This window comes from Phyllostomus discolor, chromosome 9 (assembly GCF_004126475.2).
Source record: "Phyllostomus discolor isolate MPI-MPIP mPhyDis1 chromosome 9, mPhyDis1.pri.v3, whole genome shotgun sequence".
In the NCBI taxonomy this organism is placed as follows: domain Eukaryota; kingdom Metazoa; phylum Chordata; class Mammalia; order Chiroptera; family Phyllostomidae; genus Phyllostomus; species Phyllostomus discolor.
The window spans coordinates 75,527,003-75,543,178 of NC_040911.2; the positions used below are offsets into that span (position 1 = coordinate 75,527,003).

Consider the following 16,176-nt stretch of genomic DNA (forward strand, 5'->3'; position numbering starts at 1 on the left):
GGTCAAATCAGATGCTGAGGGAGGATGTGGAAGAAGAATAACAGAACCTAGAAATAGGCAAACAAAGGAAAGGACTCTGTTGCTAGGATCCAGGACCAGCTTTCACCTTGTCTGGCCTGTCTTTTGTAGAAGGCTTATGGAAGAGGGAGGCAGAAGGTTTAGCCTTGACACAGTTCCTCCTTACCACAATCATTATATTTCTAATGTACTTCCTGAGTTGGCACGTTACCCAGAGCTAATTCATCCACAGGGTATATGTTCTCTTTTAGCCAAAAGGAGTTGATTGCATTAGAGCTGAGGTTGAATAAACTCAATTATCAAAGAAATATGCTTCAGAGTGAACTATGTGATGGACTTTAAAGCAAAATGCCCATATCTTACCTTTCATGTATCCAGTATGGGTTTTTAATTACTCAGACAATGTGGAAACACACTCACTCACCTGACTGAGAACAGATGGAATTTGGAACAGAGTTTTCTAACATGGCCCCATACATTGCCCCCTTAGCAGTTTTGACATATGCCATGTATTTATTCACTTTCTATGTCTTTTAGCATCTTCTGTAGGATGTAGATGTGTTACAGCTAGCTCTTAGAATAACTTTCCTGAGCATCTAGAATATCTCTAGAACCTGTTGTGAGGCTTGGAAAGAAGGTAAAGAACTGCAAACATTTACTGAGGATGATGAGTTTGTCTTCACTGTTTTTACTTCTTAGTTGTTCTCACAAAATCTTAAGAGCTGCTGGTGAAATGATCTGCAGCCAACCAGAACATCCAGAATAAACTGATTTGATTGCTATTATGGGATAGGAGAGGCAGAGCGGGTAGTAGAGGTGACAGAGGTGATGGTGGTAATGGTGGTGGCTGGTGAAGGTGGTAGAGACGGCAGAGGTAGAGGCAATGGTGGTGATGGCAATAGTAATGGAGGTGCTAAAGATCATTGGGAAGGTAGCAGTGATAATGGTGGATGTGCTAGTTAAGATGGTGGAGAGGTGGCAGAGGCAGTAGGAGGATGAAGGTGGTGATAGTCAAGGCAATGGTTACATTGGAGATAGAGGGGGCACAGGTAATGGTGAAGGTGATGGTGGTAGAAGTGTAGGTAGTAGAAGTGTAGGTGGTCAAGGCAAAGATGGTGGAAAAATAGCGATGTTAACAGAGTTGAAAACACATGTCTACACAAAAATTTATACATGAATGTTCATAGAAGCATAACTCATAATAGCCAAAAAGTGAAAACAATCCCAATGTCCATCAGTGGCTGAATGGATAAACACAGTGTGTTTTCCGTATAATATTATTTGTCCATAAAAAGGAATGAAGCTGTGACATATTTTACAACATGGATGAACCTTGAAAACATTATGCTAAATAAAAGAAGCCAATCATGAAAGATTACATCTTGTCTAATTCAATTCATATGACATGTTCAAAACAGGCAAATATGTAGAGGCAGAACATAAATTAGTGGCTGTCTATGGCTGGGAATAGTGGGATGGGACTGACTGCTAATAGGTATTGGGTTTCTTTTTGGGGTGACAATATTCTAAAATTAGACTGCACAATTCTGAATATGCTAACGACCATCAAATTCTATATTTTAAATAAGTGATTTGTATGATATGTCAGAAAACTGTTACAAAGTCAAGGTGGCAGTGGTGGTTGTGGAGGGCTCAGCTTTGGTGGGAATATACCGGGGAGTGGAAGGAAGACTGATAACTGATACACCTGAATCTATTTAGGTCCACGTCTGAGCACCACAGATTACTTTTCCCATGTCTTCTGGAAAATTATGTATCTTCCCACAGCCAATACTGAATCTACACACAAGTATTTTTGAAACAGATTATAAAAATCAAGGCAAGTTTCAACTGCTACTGGAATTGTGTCTAAGAGACACCTTTGTTTTTTCCATTCAGTGTCCTCAGCACACAGAATTGGCTTCTTAAGGGCAATGGGATGAAGTGACCAGGCTTTCCCTTCTTGTGTGAGTGCAAAATCAGATGGGGTCCATGAAGAAGTTAAAGCAGACATCTGGTATCTATAATTTTTAATAATTTTAAACTAGCTACAAAATGTCAATCACTTCACAAACTGACAGAGGAGACAGGAGGAATTTAATATTACATGCTGTAATGATATTTATCTCACAGTTTATCTATATTTCATTCATTTATATTATTTTTTAAAGATTTCTTTATCAGCTACTAAACATCTCAGCAATTTGGTATGCATAGCTCTAGATTAAGCAACAGAGAATTGAACTGATAACAAACCACAGGGAAAATGGTGATTAGTAAGAGTCAGCCTTATAAAATTTACATCTCCACAGTTTCACAGCAAGATAGCTTTCTCCAAAACACAGCCTTCAAAAGCAGCAAACAAACCCTATATTACATCCACTTGACATAATTTCAGCCAAACGTTGATTTTGCTGGAAATGATTAAATGGTGTGTGTCAAATTCATCTTTTTTTAAAATTATTTTTTTAAAAAAGGATGATTATGATTAATAAGTCTATATATTGACAGAAAGAAAATGACACTACTGCAGTTTTGCTGGTATAACTTAATCTTGACAGTGTCTCAATACTGAGCATGCTTTGTTGTTCTGTTGTTGCTGTTGTTGCGTGTGTGTGTGTTTTCTCATCAGTATGCTACTGTCATGGAAAGATTTTGTTTAAGTAGGAATCTAAAAATCTATTTAATTCTCATGCATAAATGCATAAATCACATCACTTTTAGTGCAATGCCTGTTATGTAATTCCACATTGTCTAATCATGAAATCATAGATGACAGCCATGAGGAACCAAAGACAGCAAATTTTGAGAGTTTCAGAGCCTGACACCCAAAGAAAGGACCGTGACAGTAGCTCTGTGGAATGTCACAGTTTTACAAGAACAATACTGTGATTGAAAGAATCAACAGCACATTGAGCATTCCTAAATTGTTGTCATTCAGCAAACACCACTGAGGAGATAAAGGGAAAAATGAAAACCAAGACATCTTATGTAGGGAGTTAGAGCCACCAAATGACTACTATATACAACCTTTGGAAAGAAAGAGACTCAGAAAGAACAAAAGACATAATATTTTTGGGAAACTGATGGACAACACAAGACAACATTCACAATGAGGGTGGACTGATGTGTGTGTGTGCAGACCTACTAGGTAATACCATGAGAAAAGCATGAAGGTGCTGTCTTGCTTGACAGCATTTGGAAGAGAACACAGGTGGACACATTTAACCACTCCCCAGCATCTTTGTTGCACGTTGGTTGGCCTCATCAATTCTGGTTTTGTTGGAATCAGCCTAGGAAAGGACAAAGAAAACAGAATCCAGGTTAGCCATTAACACTTCATTCACCCCTGTGAGTCCAATTCAAATGCACCCTTTTTGATGAAGGTATCTCGCAACTTTACCAGAGTTGACCATCTCTTCTTTGTGTTTCTACTATATTAGACATGATCATAGAAACTTGATCTTAGTTCTCATGACTATTTCCCCCACCAGAGAGTGTCCTTTTGGGGACAGAGTTATATCTCTTATATTTCTCTCCTGAAATGACACCTAATGACATCTATGGTGGGCTCTTACATCTGTTGCATTGAGTTGAACTATTACTATTTATACAGTTGGGTTCAAATCAGAGATAACATATTAGTAGTGTTACTTTGAGTAAATTACTTAACATCATGGGGCCTCAGCTGTCTCATCTGTAAGCTAGGGGCAATAGAGAGTACTGTTAATAAGCACCAGTGTATACTCTATTTCATTCATTCAACTTTGGTAACAGCAAGATAGACATCAACTATGAAGTGTATACTGTTATTAGCTCCCCTTTCCAAGTGAGAAAACCTAGAACAGAGGATTTAGGCAATTTGTCTAAAGTCATAGTACTAGTAAGTGGGGACACCAGAGTCAGAAGACAAGCAGCCTGAAGTCAGAGTCCACACTGGTAATTATTATGTTAATCATTTTACTTTTTAGATTTGCTGTGAAGAGGAAATCCATTTATGCACACAATGTGCTTAGAATAATGTTTTGCAAAAATTAAGTGTTCAATATATCTTATCTTGAGATTATTATTAGGTGAAAATTTGGCTTGCTTTTTGGGATTTTTAATTATTTTACAGCCCCATTTCTGAAGACCCACTTCTATGAGTTTGAAAACTGACTTGTTTTAACACGAGTACATTTACCATATTTTCATGTCTTGATTGATAACCTCACTGCTTGAGCTAACTTTTGTTATATATACAGCATGAAACCCAGGGCTGCTACCAAGACAGACCTTTAAACCCCAGAAAATAAACTGTTCCTAATATCACTGAGAAACCTAGGAGTCAGCAAGTAGAGGCAAAAATTAAACATTCTAGGAAACAACTGTTTTTCTGTCAATCAGTATTTATTCACTGATTACTGATTTTGCTTCTACTACTGTGCTTTGTGCATTCCAACCTCTATCAAGTTGGGTCTTCTATATTCAGTTTAAGTGTGGGGTCCCAGGACCTGAGAGTTATCCATATTCAAATAGAAGTTTGCCAAGTGGAAACAGAAATATTTCTAGATTATTCATAATTCTAAATTATCCAGCAATAGTTTCCAACCTCTGTTTGGATTATCGAGAGTTGACTTTCAAAACAAGTCAGGGAGAGCATTAACTTTCCTTGATTATTTTAATCCATAGACTCATATTTTTGATCTTGGGTTCCTAATTTGGAAAATAATATTCTCTTCAATTTTACTTAGCTTTGTTTTATCCTTACCCTAGGATTTTTTTTTTTCATTGCTTTTTAGAGAGGGAGGGAGAGAGAGAAAAAGAGACAAACATTGATGTGAGAGAGAAATATCAGTTGTGTATGAGCCCCAGGGATCTAACCTGCAACCCAGCTATGTGCTCTGACAGGTAACTGAACCCACGACTTTTTGGTCTATGGGACAATTTTCCAACAAACTGAGCCACACCTGCCAGGGCAATTTTTTTGGCTTTTAAATCTTCCTTCTTTAGCTACAATTCCTATCAGAAATAATGACATGTTGGTGCAAAGAAAAATTATAGGTTTAGACCAATGTGAAATGTTCCTGCAGATTGAATTATGCTATTTTCCCAGACTGAGAAAAGCTTAAATGAAAAAAACTATCCATTTCAAAATGAATGACATTTTTGTAGGCAAATGTTCTAGGACCTCCTGCATTAAGAATGCATTAGTGACCTTCACATGGTGGAACAAGAGGATATTTTAAAGGAGAGCATGAAGTTTCTCTGGACATCTTCAAAGGATCTGGGAGGAGCTGAAACAGACCTGTGTTCAGTGAGCATCTGTGATTTCCACCTAAATTTTTTCTGAAGCATATCAAAATTCCAACCCATACAATATCAGACACAAAGATGCCACATCTTTATAATTAGTATAACAGAAGTAGTATCTTTTAGAAAAAAATCCTGAAATAATCTCCTTTTAGATATCTTCCTGGTATTTGGAGAATGCTCCTGTGTTTATTCTATTTATAGGCTTTAGGATTGTATTTATGGAATTCATCTCATCCCACTTTTCATGTTTCTATTTAGAGGATCCTGAACTTGCTGGCATACCCAAGATATGACAAGATTTGTCCTTGTGGGAAAGCCAAGATGCCCACTGGAAAGCCAGTAAGAGAGTTAGAAGGAGCCAATTAGCCCACCCTTCTGAACATGCTGGAAATCTCGGAATCAGAGCATGGCAGGTAGTTTTTAGGCCACAGCTCAGACTCCCAGAAGTAGAGGTTTATTATCCACCATGGCAGCCAGTTCTCATCCCAGGTTTGAACTATTCTTGTATTATCTTTTAAATGAGAATTGCAGGAAAACCCTGTTGGACTCAAGATCTTAGTTTTCAAATGCCATGTTTCCTTGTTGGTAGGAGAATCTGAGGATTGCTAAAGCTTCAGCCTCACTGTATTCCACCGTGCATGTGGCATCTGCCCCTGACAAATTTAAACTGAAGTTTGAACATCACTAAGTTATTTCCTTAGCAACAGTTCCCATAAAATATCTGATGTAAACTTGTCCTATTTTAATGTTATGAAACAACAGTACCTTTTTAACCTTAGAAAACATATATGTGGGGTGGGCAAAAGTAGATTTACAGTTATGGGCATGCAAAAATTTTATTCTTATATTATTATGTATTCATTATTGTATTATTGTCCACACAAACAACTGTAAACCTACTTTTGCCCGTCTGTATATATAAATATCCTAATTAGAAAGCAAGCTTTTTTAAAGGGCAAAGTCATTTCTTGACAGTCTATGGGCACATACTGAAAATTTCATTGTTTTGAACTCCCGAAACTTTATTATTAATCAAAGTGATGAGAAAGGATCATTATTGATGGAATTTGCTGAAAGTTGTTGCTGGGGTCATGACAGCATATGAGAGAAACACCAGAAAATTCTCTTCCCTCCTACTGTGTGATTTTGATTTAGTATTAGGCATGTGGGAGACTCTGCACACCATTTCCTATGATCAGAAGTGAGAACATATGTGAGAAGGTGAAAGTCTGTGAATTGTGAAGCCCACATAACATGCATTGAGGGCAATGCTGGGATGAACTGGGTTCTAACTAAATCATGTCCAGACTGTAATTATGGGGGGGAGAAAAAGCTAGTTATTCAAGGCAATTAGACCTCTTCCCACCCCTTAAGCAACTCAGTGTTCAAGGAATGACACCAACCATAATGGCTATTTCCCCCTGAATTTTGATTAAACCATATAGCTGCATATGTCTTTGTTTTTGTAGTAAATTGGGCCCAGAATGAAAGGTTTTCCCTAAAGAAGACAGCTAGAATTGCAAAGTGGCAGAATTAAAGTGCCACTTGCCTTTCCAGGAACAATTTTTCTTGCTTAAAGTCCAACTCTATCAATAAAGGTTGACCCCTCTCTCTCTCAGTAAAATTTCTCCTCCAGAACTCTAATTGAGTTAGAGATACATTATCTCCCTACTTCTTTGAGTAAATTGAGTCCATTAATAGAAAAGGGCTACTTGTTTTTTCAAATCATTTTTCTGTTGGAAGGTAGTTCAGCAATTATTCCTTAGTTCATTTTTTCTTGGCTGTAATGGGTTAGGTCAGTTTGTGTTGACTCCAGTGCATTTTAAAACTCTCAATATCATTCTAAAACCTATTGATTTGCTCAGCTTTAAAAGCTTTAGAGTATCAAAGGCTCTAAACAATGGTAAGTATGTCATGACTTGTAAAAGTAAGGCAAAGCACAAGCATTTTGCCAATCAACACTGACATTTGTGTAGCTAAATATTGATCAAGTAACATATTATGCAATCAGATATTTTTAATATGGAGCCCATAGAGCACAAGAGGACAAAGTGTTCCCTTTCCATCTGCTTATTCCTTTTTCACATCAGTGGAGATTGTTTAGGTACCAAGAAACTGAATATTTAGCCTTATGATTCAAGAGATCTCAAAAACATCCTTCTCTGTTCATCAAAGTAGAATAAATTGTTAAAAGGAGATTTGGGATCTCAGGCTCAAAACTTCAATATCTCCCAGGGAATAAACTCACACATGATAAGATTAGTCAACTATAACTGATTACAGATGCACAGTTATCATTAAACTTATAATGTGTCTATTGTTTCCTTTTGTCATTTGGACACTTGAAAATATTGTAAGTAATAGTCAAGACTCTACTGATTGGTGAGGGGTGGAATACAAGGACATAGAAACTATGTCAGATTTATATAATGTGGAATGTTAGGTTTTGGTGTCCCAAATATTTTTTATAAAAGCTTTCCAGTGCTCCTTTCTCTTCCCTTGTAATCTCAGACCCCCAACCTCACCCCTCCCGATTCTACTCTTGCCACTCTTCCTTATGCTTCTTGGTGACACGATGGCTCAGTCTTGGAGTTGCATCTGGTGCCCTTGTGTGAACTCAACCTTATGTCACATTATGTTCCTTACTTTGAAATCTGGATATGTGTATTGTTGGACCAGAAATGGAATCTGGGCCTTTTTGAACTATCATTAAAGCTTTGGCATTTATAAAAATCAAAGCTTATATTGATCTTCTGGTTAAACTAAAATAACTATTCTTTTCCCCATTTCATGATTTTTATTTCTAAATCATATCCACTTGACGAGGTCCAAACCATCCTACAAGACTCAGTTCAAATTCAACTCTTGTTTTTTTTAGATTTTCCCACCCCTCGACCCTTAAAATATTTCCTCATCTAACCTACTTAGCATTTCATGTGTGGTTCTCTCAGTGAATTACATTTTCTCTGGTAATAAATTCATCTGGAAGCTAATAGCCTCCCTTAGGCTGAGAGTTTCTAGGCAGCAGGGATGGTATCTTTCTCATCTTGACATGTTCTGTGATGCCTAGCACAACACCTAAAATAGAGGTGCCCCTGAGGAATACCTGCTAGATTAAATTCTATCCTGTATTTATTTACCTGTTGCTGAATTTTTATCTTGGGGTAGATGAAAATTTTCTGTCTACCATTGTGCTTGAATCTACTGCCATGGTGTGAGGGTCTCATTATGCCCTTCGCACTTTCTCAGTGATTACTTCAGAAGAAGTCATGAACAATGGAAATGTGCTGACTGCCACATGCTCACCTTCTCCATGATCCTGTCGATCTGGCGATTCTGTGTGTCAATCTCATTGCCCATATCCAAGGCCATGTGACGGAGGTTTCCAATGATGCCGCTCACCTGCTCCAGGTTTTCATCCATTTCATTTTCTCGGGCATCATTTGTTACCCTTGGAAACAAGTAGCAATTTTTGATGGATAAAGGTTGAGAGAAAACTTGAATGCCAAGGATCCAAAACTTAGGAAAAAAATCCTAAGACCTCTAGGTATCAATCTTATCTATCTGAAATCTCCATTCAATGGGAGGACAATATTTATCTTGTATACATTAGAAAATAATTTTTGTTTTTCTTTATTTTATTAGAAAATTTTATAATACATTTTGATCCCTTGAATTTCTAGTTTTAAAGAATTTCTATTATTAAATAGGTTAATTTATTTACTTCTGTCGCTTCTGCCAGCATATAATTTTGTCTCTTTAAATGTTTATCCCAATTTTCACTTTTTAAGAATAAAATTATTTTAGTTGGGAGGATTCCAGGTCAGAAAATGAAGATGGAGCTAATTAGGAACTATATTTTTCTTTCTAAATTATCAACCAAAATCTCCAAGAGCCAAATTGAGAATGAAAGAAAAAGCCATTGTGCTAAGGCAGAGCATGTCTCTGCTCCCTTCTTTCCCATTGGGGACCAATGTCCATGGGAAGAGTAATGATAATTTCTACTGCCTCCTAATCTTGCTTGCTCCCAAGAACTCCAAAGGGAGCTGCTTGTTTAAGATGATTTTTATTTTCTTAGATTTCAATGCTATGGGATTTTTGGTGGCATTGTGAATTGGTTATTTCAGGGGGAAAAAAAACTGTGATAAAAGGTTTTGTTCCAGTTTGAATAGAAAGGAGTTGGCTCTCAAAGTGCCTTGCCATTTTGCTGTATTTTTTTTTTCTATAGCTCAGCTTGAAAGTTAAAAAGGCAGTAATTCTTATTGCAAATGGTAGGTACTTACACTTACTCCAGAATGTTCTGGCTAAATAACATATTCCCACTATAGATGGTGATGGGCTAAAAGTATTCAGAGGGGTTAAAATCCTCCGCCTGTGGTAACTCCTAATGCAGACTAGCCCACTGAGGTTTTTAAAGCAGCCCAGCCCAGAAAAATTAGGGGGAAACTTCCTAGCTTTTTTTTTAACATAGGAGAGAAGCTTATTTAAATGATTGTCAACAGCTAAGCATATTCTTATTTGATGGTTAGCAGCCTTGATTGCATATTAGAATCACCTGAGGAGCTTTAAAAACTGCAGCTGTCTAGGTCTCACTTCTAGAGATTCTGATTCAATTGGTGTGGATTAGGGTCAGGCACTTGTATTAAAACAAAACACTCCTCCAGTTATTCTAATATGCAGGCAGGAATGAGATCCCCTGCTTTAGTTTCCCTGGGAGCAGATAGCAACAGGAATAAAATTGCCATCTATGAGGCTCTAGGTAGATATTTAGACCTTATACCTAAGTGACAGTGACCTGTTCCTTGAATCTGCATTATTGATTGGCATCATTAGTGGCCTGGGTGATGAGTCCTGGTATAGTAGCCTATAAAAGTGGATAGGTATTTTTTTTCTTTTCAACAACAGAAATATTTATTACTGTAACTGTTTTCTGGTCTCCTAAAAGCTGAGTTCTGAATTGACAGATCTGTGTAACATGAGATTTTTAAAAAGATTTTATTTATTTATTTTTAAAGAGGGAAGGGAGGGAGATATATATATAGAGAGAAACATCAATGTGCGGTTGCTGGGGGTCATGGCCTGCAACCCAGGCATGTACCCTGACTGGGAATCGAACCTGCGACACTTTGGTTTGCAGTCTGTGCTCAGTCCACTGGGCTATGCCAGCCAGGGCCCAGATTTTTTAAAAATAGATATTTAACTTGGCGTTTGCTTCCAGATCTCAAAGGAAATGATTAATGAGAAGCCAGGTATGCCCAGTATTCTGTCTTTGTACTCCCAGATTTGTTCTCTGACCTTTGCTCTCTGCCCCAAGAGGCTGACCTCTCTACAACTCAGATATCATTGAGATATCATAGATATCACTCAGGTTTTCTCACCTCTAACTTTCAAAGGACTTTGGCAAATGGCCAATGAGAGTTTGGAGGGCAAGAGGAGTAATGAGTTGGAGCATCTATTGCCTTTCTCATTTCCCACTGTTAATAGTTTTGGCAGCGGCTACATTTCTCTACCTATTACCTCTGCCTACAGCCCTAGCTATTGCTGGGTTGTGATAATAGCTCTCTCCTGTCTCTTCAGAACTCTTCTTGCTGTTGCTAATCCATAAATGCTTTATCAATTCTTGTTATTAACCCTATCCACACCTCTAAACAATCTCTTTAATAGTTCTGTTCAATTAAACTCACAAAATGAGATGCCTGTCTACTGCAGCGTTGACCCTGGATATTGATCATGTGACTTGCTTTGTCTGATGAGGCTTTGGCAAACATGACACAAGCAAAGGCTTAATAAGTGCTTGTGAATTAGAGCCTGCCCCATGGAATGCTTCTACCTCCCTGTAGGAAGCCTGAGCTATCCTGCTGGAGGAAACATGATGAGAACAGAGGCACTCTGCTGTAGGCCCGGCCGACCCTAGCAAATGTTGACAGCCCCAAACAAATGAGTGAGGCCTTTTTGGATCATTCCACACCCAGTTACCTGTAATGAGTGAGCCTAGAAGAGGCTGTCAGAAGAACTGTTCAGCCAATGTACAGATTCAATGGGTGTTGTTTTAAGAACCAGTCAGCCTAGAGTTGTCGGTTGTGCAAAAAATAGACAGCTGCTACAGTGTTGGCTGCACAAGGCTCACCTGCGAATGAAGCCACCACTGATGGCCATCTGCTCCCGTTCGTCCACCACACGAGCAGGCTGGCTGGCCACCACTCCATCCTGATTGTTGCCCCAGGCTTTTTTATAAGCATCACTTGATTTAAGCCTATGCAAAAAAGAGGGTGAGTAACGAAGGCAAGGGGGTGGAGCATCAAGCTCACAGCAATGGTTATCTCTTCAAGCCAAGGGCCGAACCAAGCAAATGAGTTTTAATTTGAGGCATTAGAGAATACCGATATATCATAATATGGACCCAAAGAGTTGGCCACCACCATGCCTCAACTACTCAGCATTTTATTTCCAATTGAGTCAATTGCAATTGTCGAGACTGTAACCTTTGCCCACAGTTTGTTCTTGTTTTGGTTTGTTTTTGTGGTTTAGTTAAAGACAAGGATTAAGGTAGCTTGAGGACAATCAGTTCTATTTCAGTGACATGGTTATATTTTGAGACACAAAACACACAGGAAAACATACTGGCAAACAGACACAAAACAAGACTGCCAAGTATAATGTATACAACACCACAGCAACACACTGCCTTCAAGAAAAACATACTTGACTGAGTTTTTACACACTGCCATGAAGAATTTCCTGTTGAATTATTTCCCCCAATGCATGTGTGGAACTAACCATTCCAACTCTGCATGAAGGACATAAAGGATTGGTGGTTGGCCAAGGGTGATGGTCTCTGAGTTGCCTCTAACATGATCTGAATTAGATAATATATCGGTACTTCCAAACAGTCACCATACATCCAGAGTTGATGTACAAACCTTTGTCCACAGAGACAAAAAGTAAAAGAGGCATAGTGAAATGAATGCAGGAAAATAGAAGAAAGAACAAGCCATCTAGCATCAAAATGGAAAACCCCTCTACATAATCTTCATGCACCAGCTACAGGCATGAGTAGAAAGTGAAGCATTCTCATTTAAGCCAAACTACTCCAGAAGTTGACCATTCTCGAAAAAGGCACTAGCAGGACAGTAATAGCCTTCATGAGGATTTGAAACGCAGTTTCAATTGCTTCTTTGTCGGTCTCAAGGGCAGGGTGGGAGTGAGTACAAACTCCTACTTCAAGCTATCCTGGATGTGGCACGAGGGGAGTGGTCTGGAACTGGTGTGGTCTTCACGGGCCATATTTCACTGAGCTGCCTTGGAGAGAAACTTAAAATCCAGGCATACCTGTTGTGCCCAATAGAAACATGTGCAGCTTATTTTGGTGGGTGTGTTGTAATTTAAGGCAATCAAAGATGTTGTTAGGTTCTTTGCATAGTAGAAATCATACACCTTTTAGTCCAAAAATGAAAACACTTCCTTTGGTCCCATTTTCATAATTTCTATTAAAGATATTTACCCCCACTTTTTAAAATTTTAACTAGACAACCACAGCTCTCTCTGTTAAAACTGGCTCTACTATTAAAACTTAATTGGGGAACAAACAACCCTGGAGACATATTAGAAAATTGTACAGATACAATTTCAATAGCTCCCACAATCTAGTATATAAAGCCACAGCCCTTAGAGCTGTCATAATTTACTGCGCTAAAGAACCATGGGCCCATTCAGTGGGACAGGATCCAAAAACTAATTTAATAGAGCTCAGTGTCTGTTTTGTTCCCCCCCGCCAATTTCCCATCCCCTTCCTCCTCACATTAAAAGAAGTTACCTGGACCTGGTGATGTTTTCTGCTATGTAAATGTCTGGTATACCATCTTTGGCAAAGTCAAGGGGGTAGGAAAGTTTGCGTTTCTGAAAGAAGGCAAATCACTGCACTCACAATGCTGCACATAGACTCACATAACTGCCGTACATCTACCATAATCCTTCGAAACATGCCGAGACAGGGCGAAGCCCCCAGAGAGTCCAGGGCACCACCAGACACTGTGTTGTGACACATGGTTTTTACAGCATTATTTACACACAATGGGAACACTTCGGTCAAGCTTTGAAGCTCAAATAGGGTCTCCTGTGCAGTAAGAAATCTGTGCCCACTAATATGTGGAATTTGTAGGGGTCATCATTTCATCCAAACATTAGAATCCATCCTAAGGGGACCTGCCTCGGTTCTTTCTCTATACTCAGTTGATGAATGGGGAAAATATGTCTTTTGGAATTTATTATAAAACAGGTAGAAATCTCCCTTGGTGGCAAGTAGCCACTGAAAGATATACAGTGAAATCTTGACTAACTGGAATGCTTTGAAACGAGTCATTTTAATGAATTATGTGACTTTCTTAATTAACAGTGGGCCATGGAGGAAAATTTTGTTTGAGGGTAATTGGTGATTATTAGTTAAATTCTTGAGCCACTTTCTTGCCTTAGTCTTAGGGTAGTGAATGTGATCAAATCTTTTCTCAGTTATGGTTTCTCTTCGTGAGTCTAATGGCCTTTCCTCTGAAGATCACCTCTTATTGTTTGGTCCTCCTAGATGTGGAAGTTACAGAAGGAAGACTGTGCGAAAGAATCCAAGCTACCCAGATTGCCCATTTTCAATTTCTGATGTTAATTTCCCCCCCTTTGTTCATTTGTCTCTTTTTGCCAAAAGTGGAAGGGGACAAAAATGTAAATACATTTGAGGGTTCCAGTTAGCTAGATTCCAGTTAATCATGCTTTACTGTAGATCATTCTTTTTAAAAAGAAGTTTTAAATTTATTTGTAAATTGAGCCCCTCCCCCTCCTAAACAGGAAGTGGGATATTTTAGATCAGCCTCAAAGTTTAAAGGACGTGAATGGTCATATAATTAGCTAGAAATCACATCAATTTCTATTCTAAAAGCTAGGATCAGGAAAGCTTTTAGGAAAAAGGTTTCTATTTAAAGGGAAGTGGGAGGGGTAAGGGAGGTCACGTAATGGGTTTAATTTTCCAAATGCATGTAGGACAATCCACTCATGCATTTTTTTCCACAGCTAGTCAAATGAGACTATCTTCCAGAACCCTCATTTTCAGGTTCTTTCTGTCGCAAACCCTTATAACCACATGTCACATTTCTGCTACATTCCAAAAAAGCGTTGCAGAACCTTGAGAACAGTTGAATGTGTTGTGATGTTGTGCATGCAAAATCTACACATTTCAACATTTCGGCCAGTGTACAGGTAGATCTTCCAAGAGGGAGAATTTGAGAGGGATGGGTCCAATTTGGGTAAGGCTTGAGCACTTCTTGCTGAAGGACTACTTGCCTCCCTCCACCTTGGGTATCGCTTCGTCATCTCTTGTCTAACCACTGATCAAGTTTGGCAACCGGCAGGCAATTGAGAGGGTGAATCTTTGTCATAGACTCTAACTTACAGAATGCTTACCTGGGCCAAATTTCCTGTCTTGTTTACTTCTGAAAAATCAAACCTTGATATATGTGCTTCTCATCTTCTAAACTTAGCCCCAGTCTTTTCTAAATCTGCAATTTTGACTTTTGGGGTTGGGAGAAAATAAAATTCACTGGGTGACTCTTTCCTGAGGCTAGTCTCTGCCTCAAAGTACACTTTCTGGAAAATGTTGAAACGTTTGTCAATAAAAGTTGCTGACAGTGAAGCTTTCACTGTAGTATGCCTGATTTTTAATGCATCAACAGTAACTCCCACTAATATCATCTATGCTATGAGATGAATGCATTGGAGACGGTATTGATCTGTTCTGCATGCCACATGCTCATCCTGTCTTTGTGCCTGGCAGGAATGAGCTTTTCAAGGCTTGGAGATGGGCCTTGGGAAACCAAAGCTTCAGGCAGGCAGGCAGCACCTACTTGTTACAGGGACACACACAAAGCCCGCAGAATTTTCCTAGGTCCGTCAAATTCTTTTCTGCTTCTTTCATGTCCTTATTGATTTGGTCCATCCCTTCCTCAATGCGTTCCAGTTGTTCTGATTAAACACAAGTATTTTATCCCCACAGAATGAAGCAGATGGAAAAGGACAAAGAAAAAAAGACAAAACTTCAGACATTCACTTTGACATTAAAAAAGAAAAAAAAAGAAAGAAAGAAAACTGGACGCCACAGATTAGAGCTGGTACCCAGTACCTACTTGTTACAAGGACATATGAAAAGGCCACAGCATTTCCCTAAATCTTTTAAATTTTTCTCGGCCTCCTTCATGTCTTGGTTGATATGGTTCATGCCTTCTTCAACACGATCGAGTTGTTCTGGTTAGGACAGAGGGATGACAGTGTGGAATGAATTTTTTTTGGGTTTCCAACAGAACATGAGAAATGACTATGTGAAACGGAATTGAAAGATAAGGAGAGATATTACAATGCATTGTCCAAGTGGATGCATTGCTGTAGACTACTTCTGTTGCCCTATGTAGGCACGGAAAGAAGGAAATGAACAAAAATGATGCTCAAAATTGTTTGTAATTCAGACATGATGGGATGGGGTATGTAAGCCTGTCTGATTTTGAGTGTCCAGGAAAAAAGCACAGCAGATTCACTTACTCAGATGCCAGTGAAACCCAAGTGAATGAAAAACAGAGCGTTAGTTCGTGTGATAGGTGTTGAGATTTAATGCTACCAGACAAAATATTTGCTTCATCCTTAACAATGTCTCTATCATGGTTTTTTTTAAGCATCCTCGACCATGTAAAGGTTGGAAGTAGAATGTATCTTTTTGGAGAGGGGTGGATAACAACAACCAAAGTGATCATTGGCAATGGGTTCTGGATCTTTTTTCTCCTAGCTGTGGCCATCTAGCTAAAAGCAGCTTGTGGGTAGTGTTTAGTTTTGAAT

The 16,176-nt window shown here is 38.7% G+C and overlaps 1 protein-coding gene across 5 annotated transcripts in view; it reads right to left on the bottom strand.

Annotated features, from left to right (window-relative positions):
* Positions 1 to 2,031: 2,031 nt before the first annotated feature.
* The window catches only part of SNAP25 (synaptosome associated protein 25), a 79,131-nt gene continuing 64,986 nt past the window's right edge, over positions 2,032 to 16,176 (bottom strand). For 3 of the 5 annotated variants that reach the window (XM_028523938.2, XM_028523939.2, XM_036009572.1), the window contains exons 5-8: positions 15,198 to 15,315; positions 11,441 to 11,566; positions 8,620 to 8,764; positions 2,032 to 3,311 (exon numbers count right to left, since the gene is read on the bottom strand). In XM_028523938.2, the coding sequence (XP_028379739.1) occupies positions 3,243 to 3,311; positions 8,620 to 8,764; positions 11,441 to 11,566; positions 15,198 to 15,315 (458 nt within the window). In that variant the 3' untranslated portion in view covers positions 2,032 to 3,242. Of the gene's footprint in view, positions 3,312 to 8,619; positions 8,765 to 11,440; positions 11,567 to 15,197; positions 15,316 to 15,476; positions 15,595 to 16,176 lie in introns of all 5 variants that reach the window. The other 2 variants (XM_028523940.2, XM_028523941.2) reach the window with 1 other exon arrangement.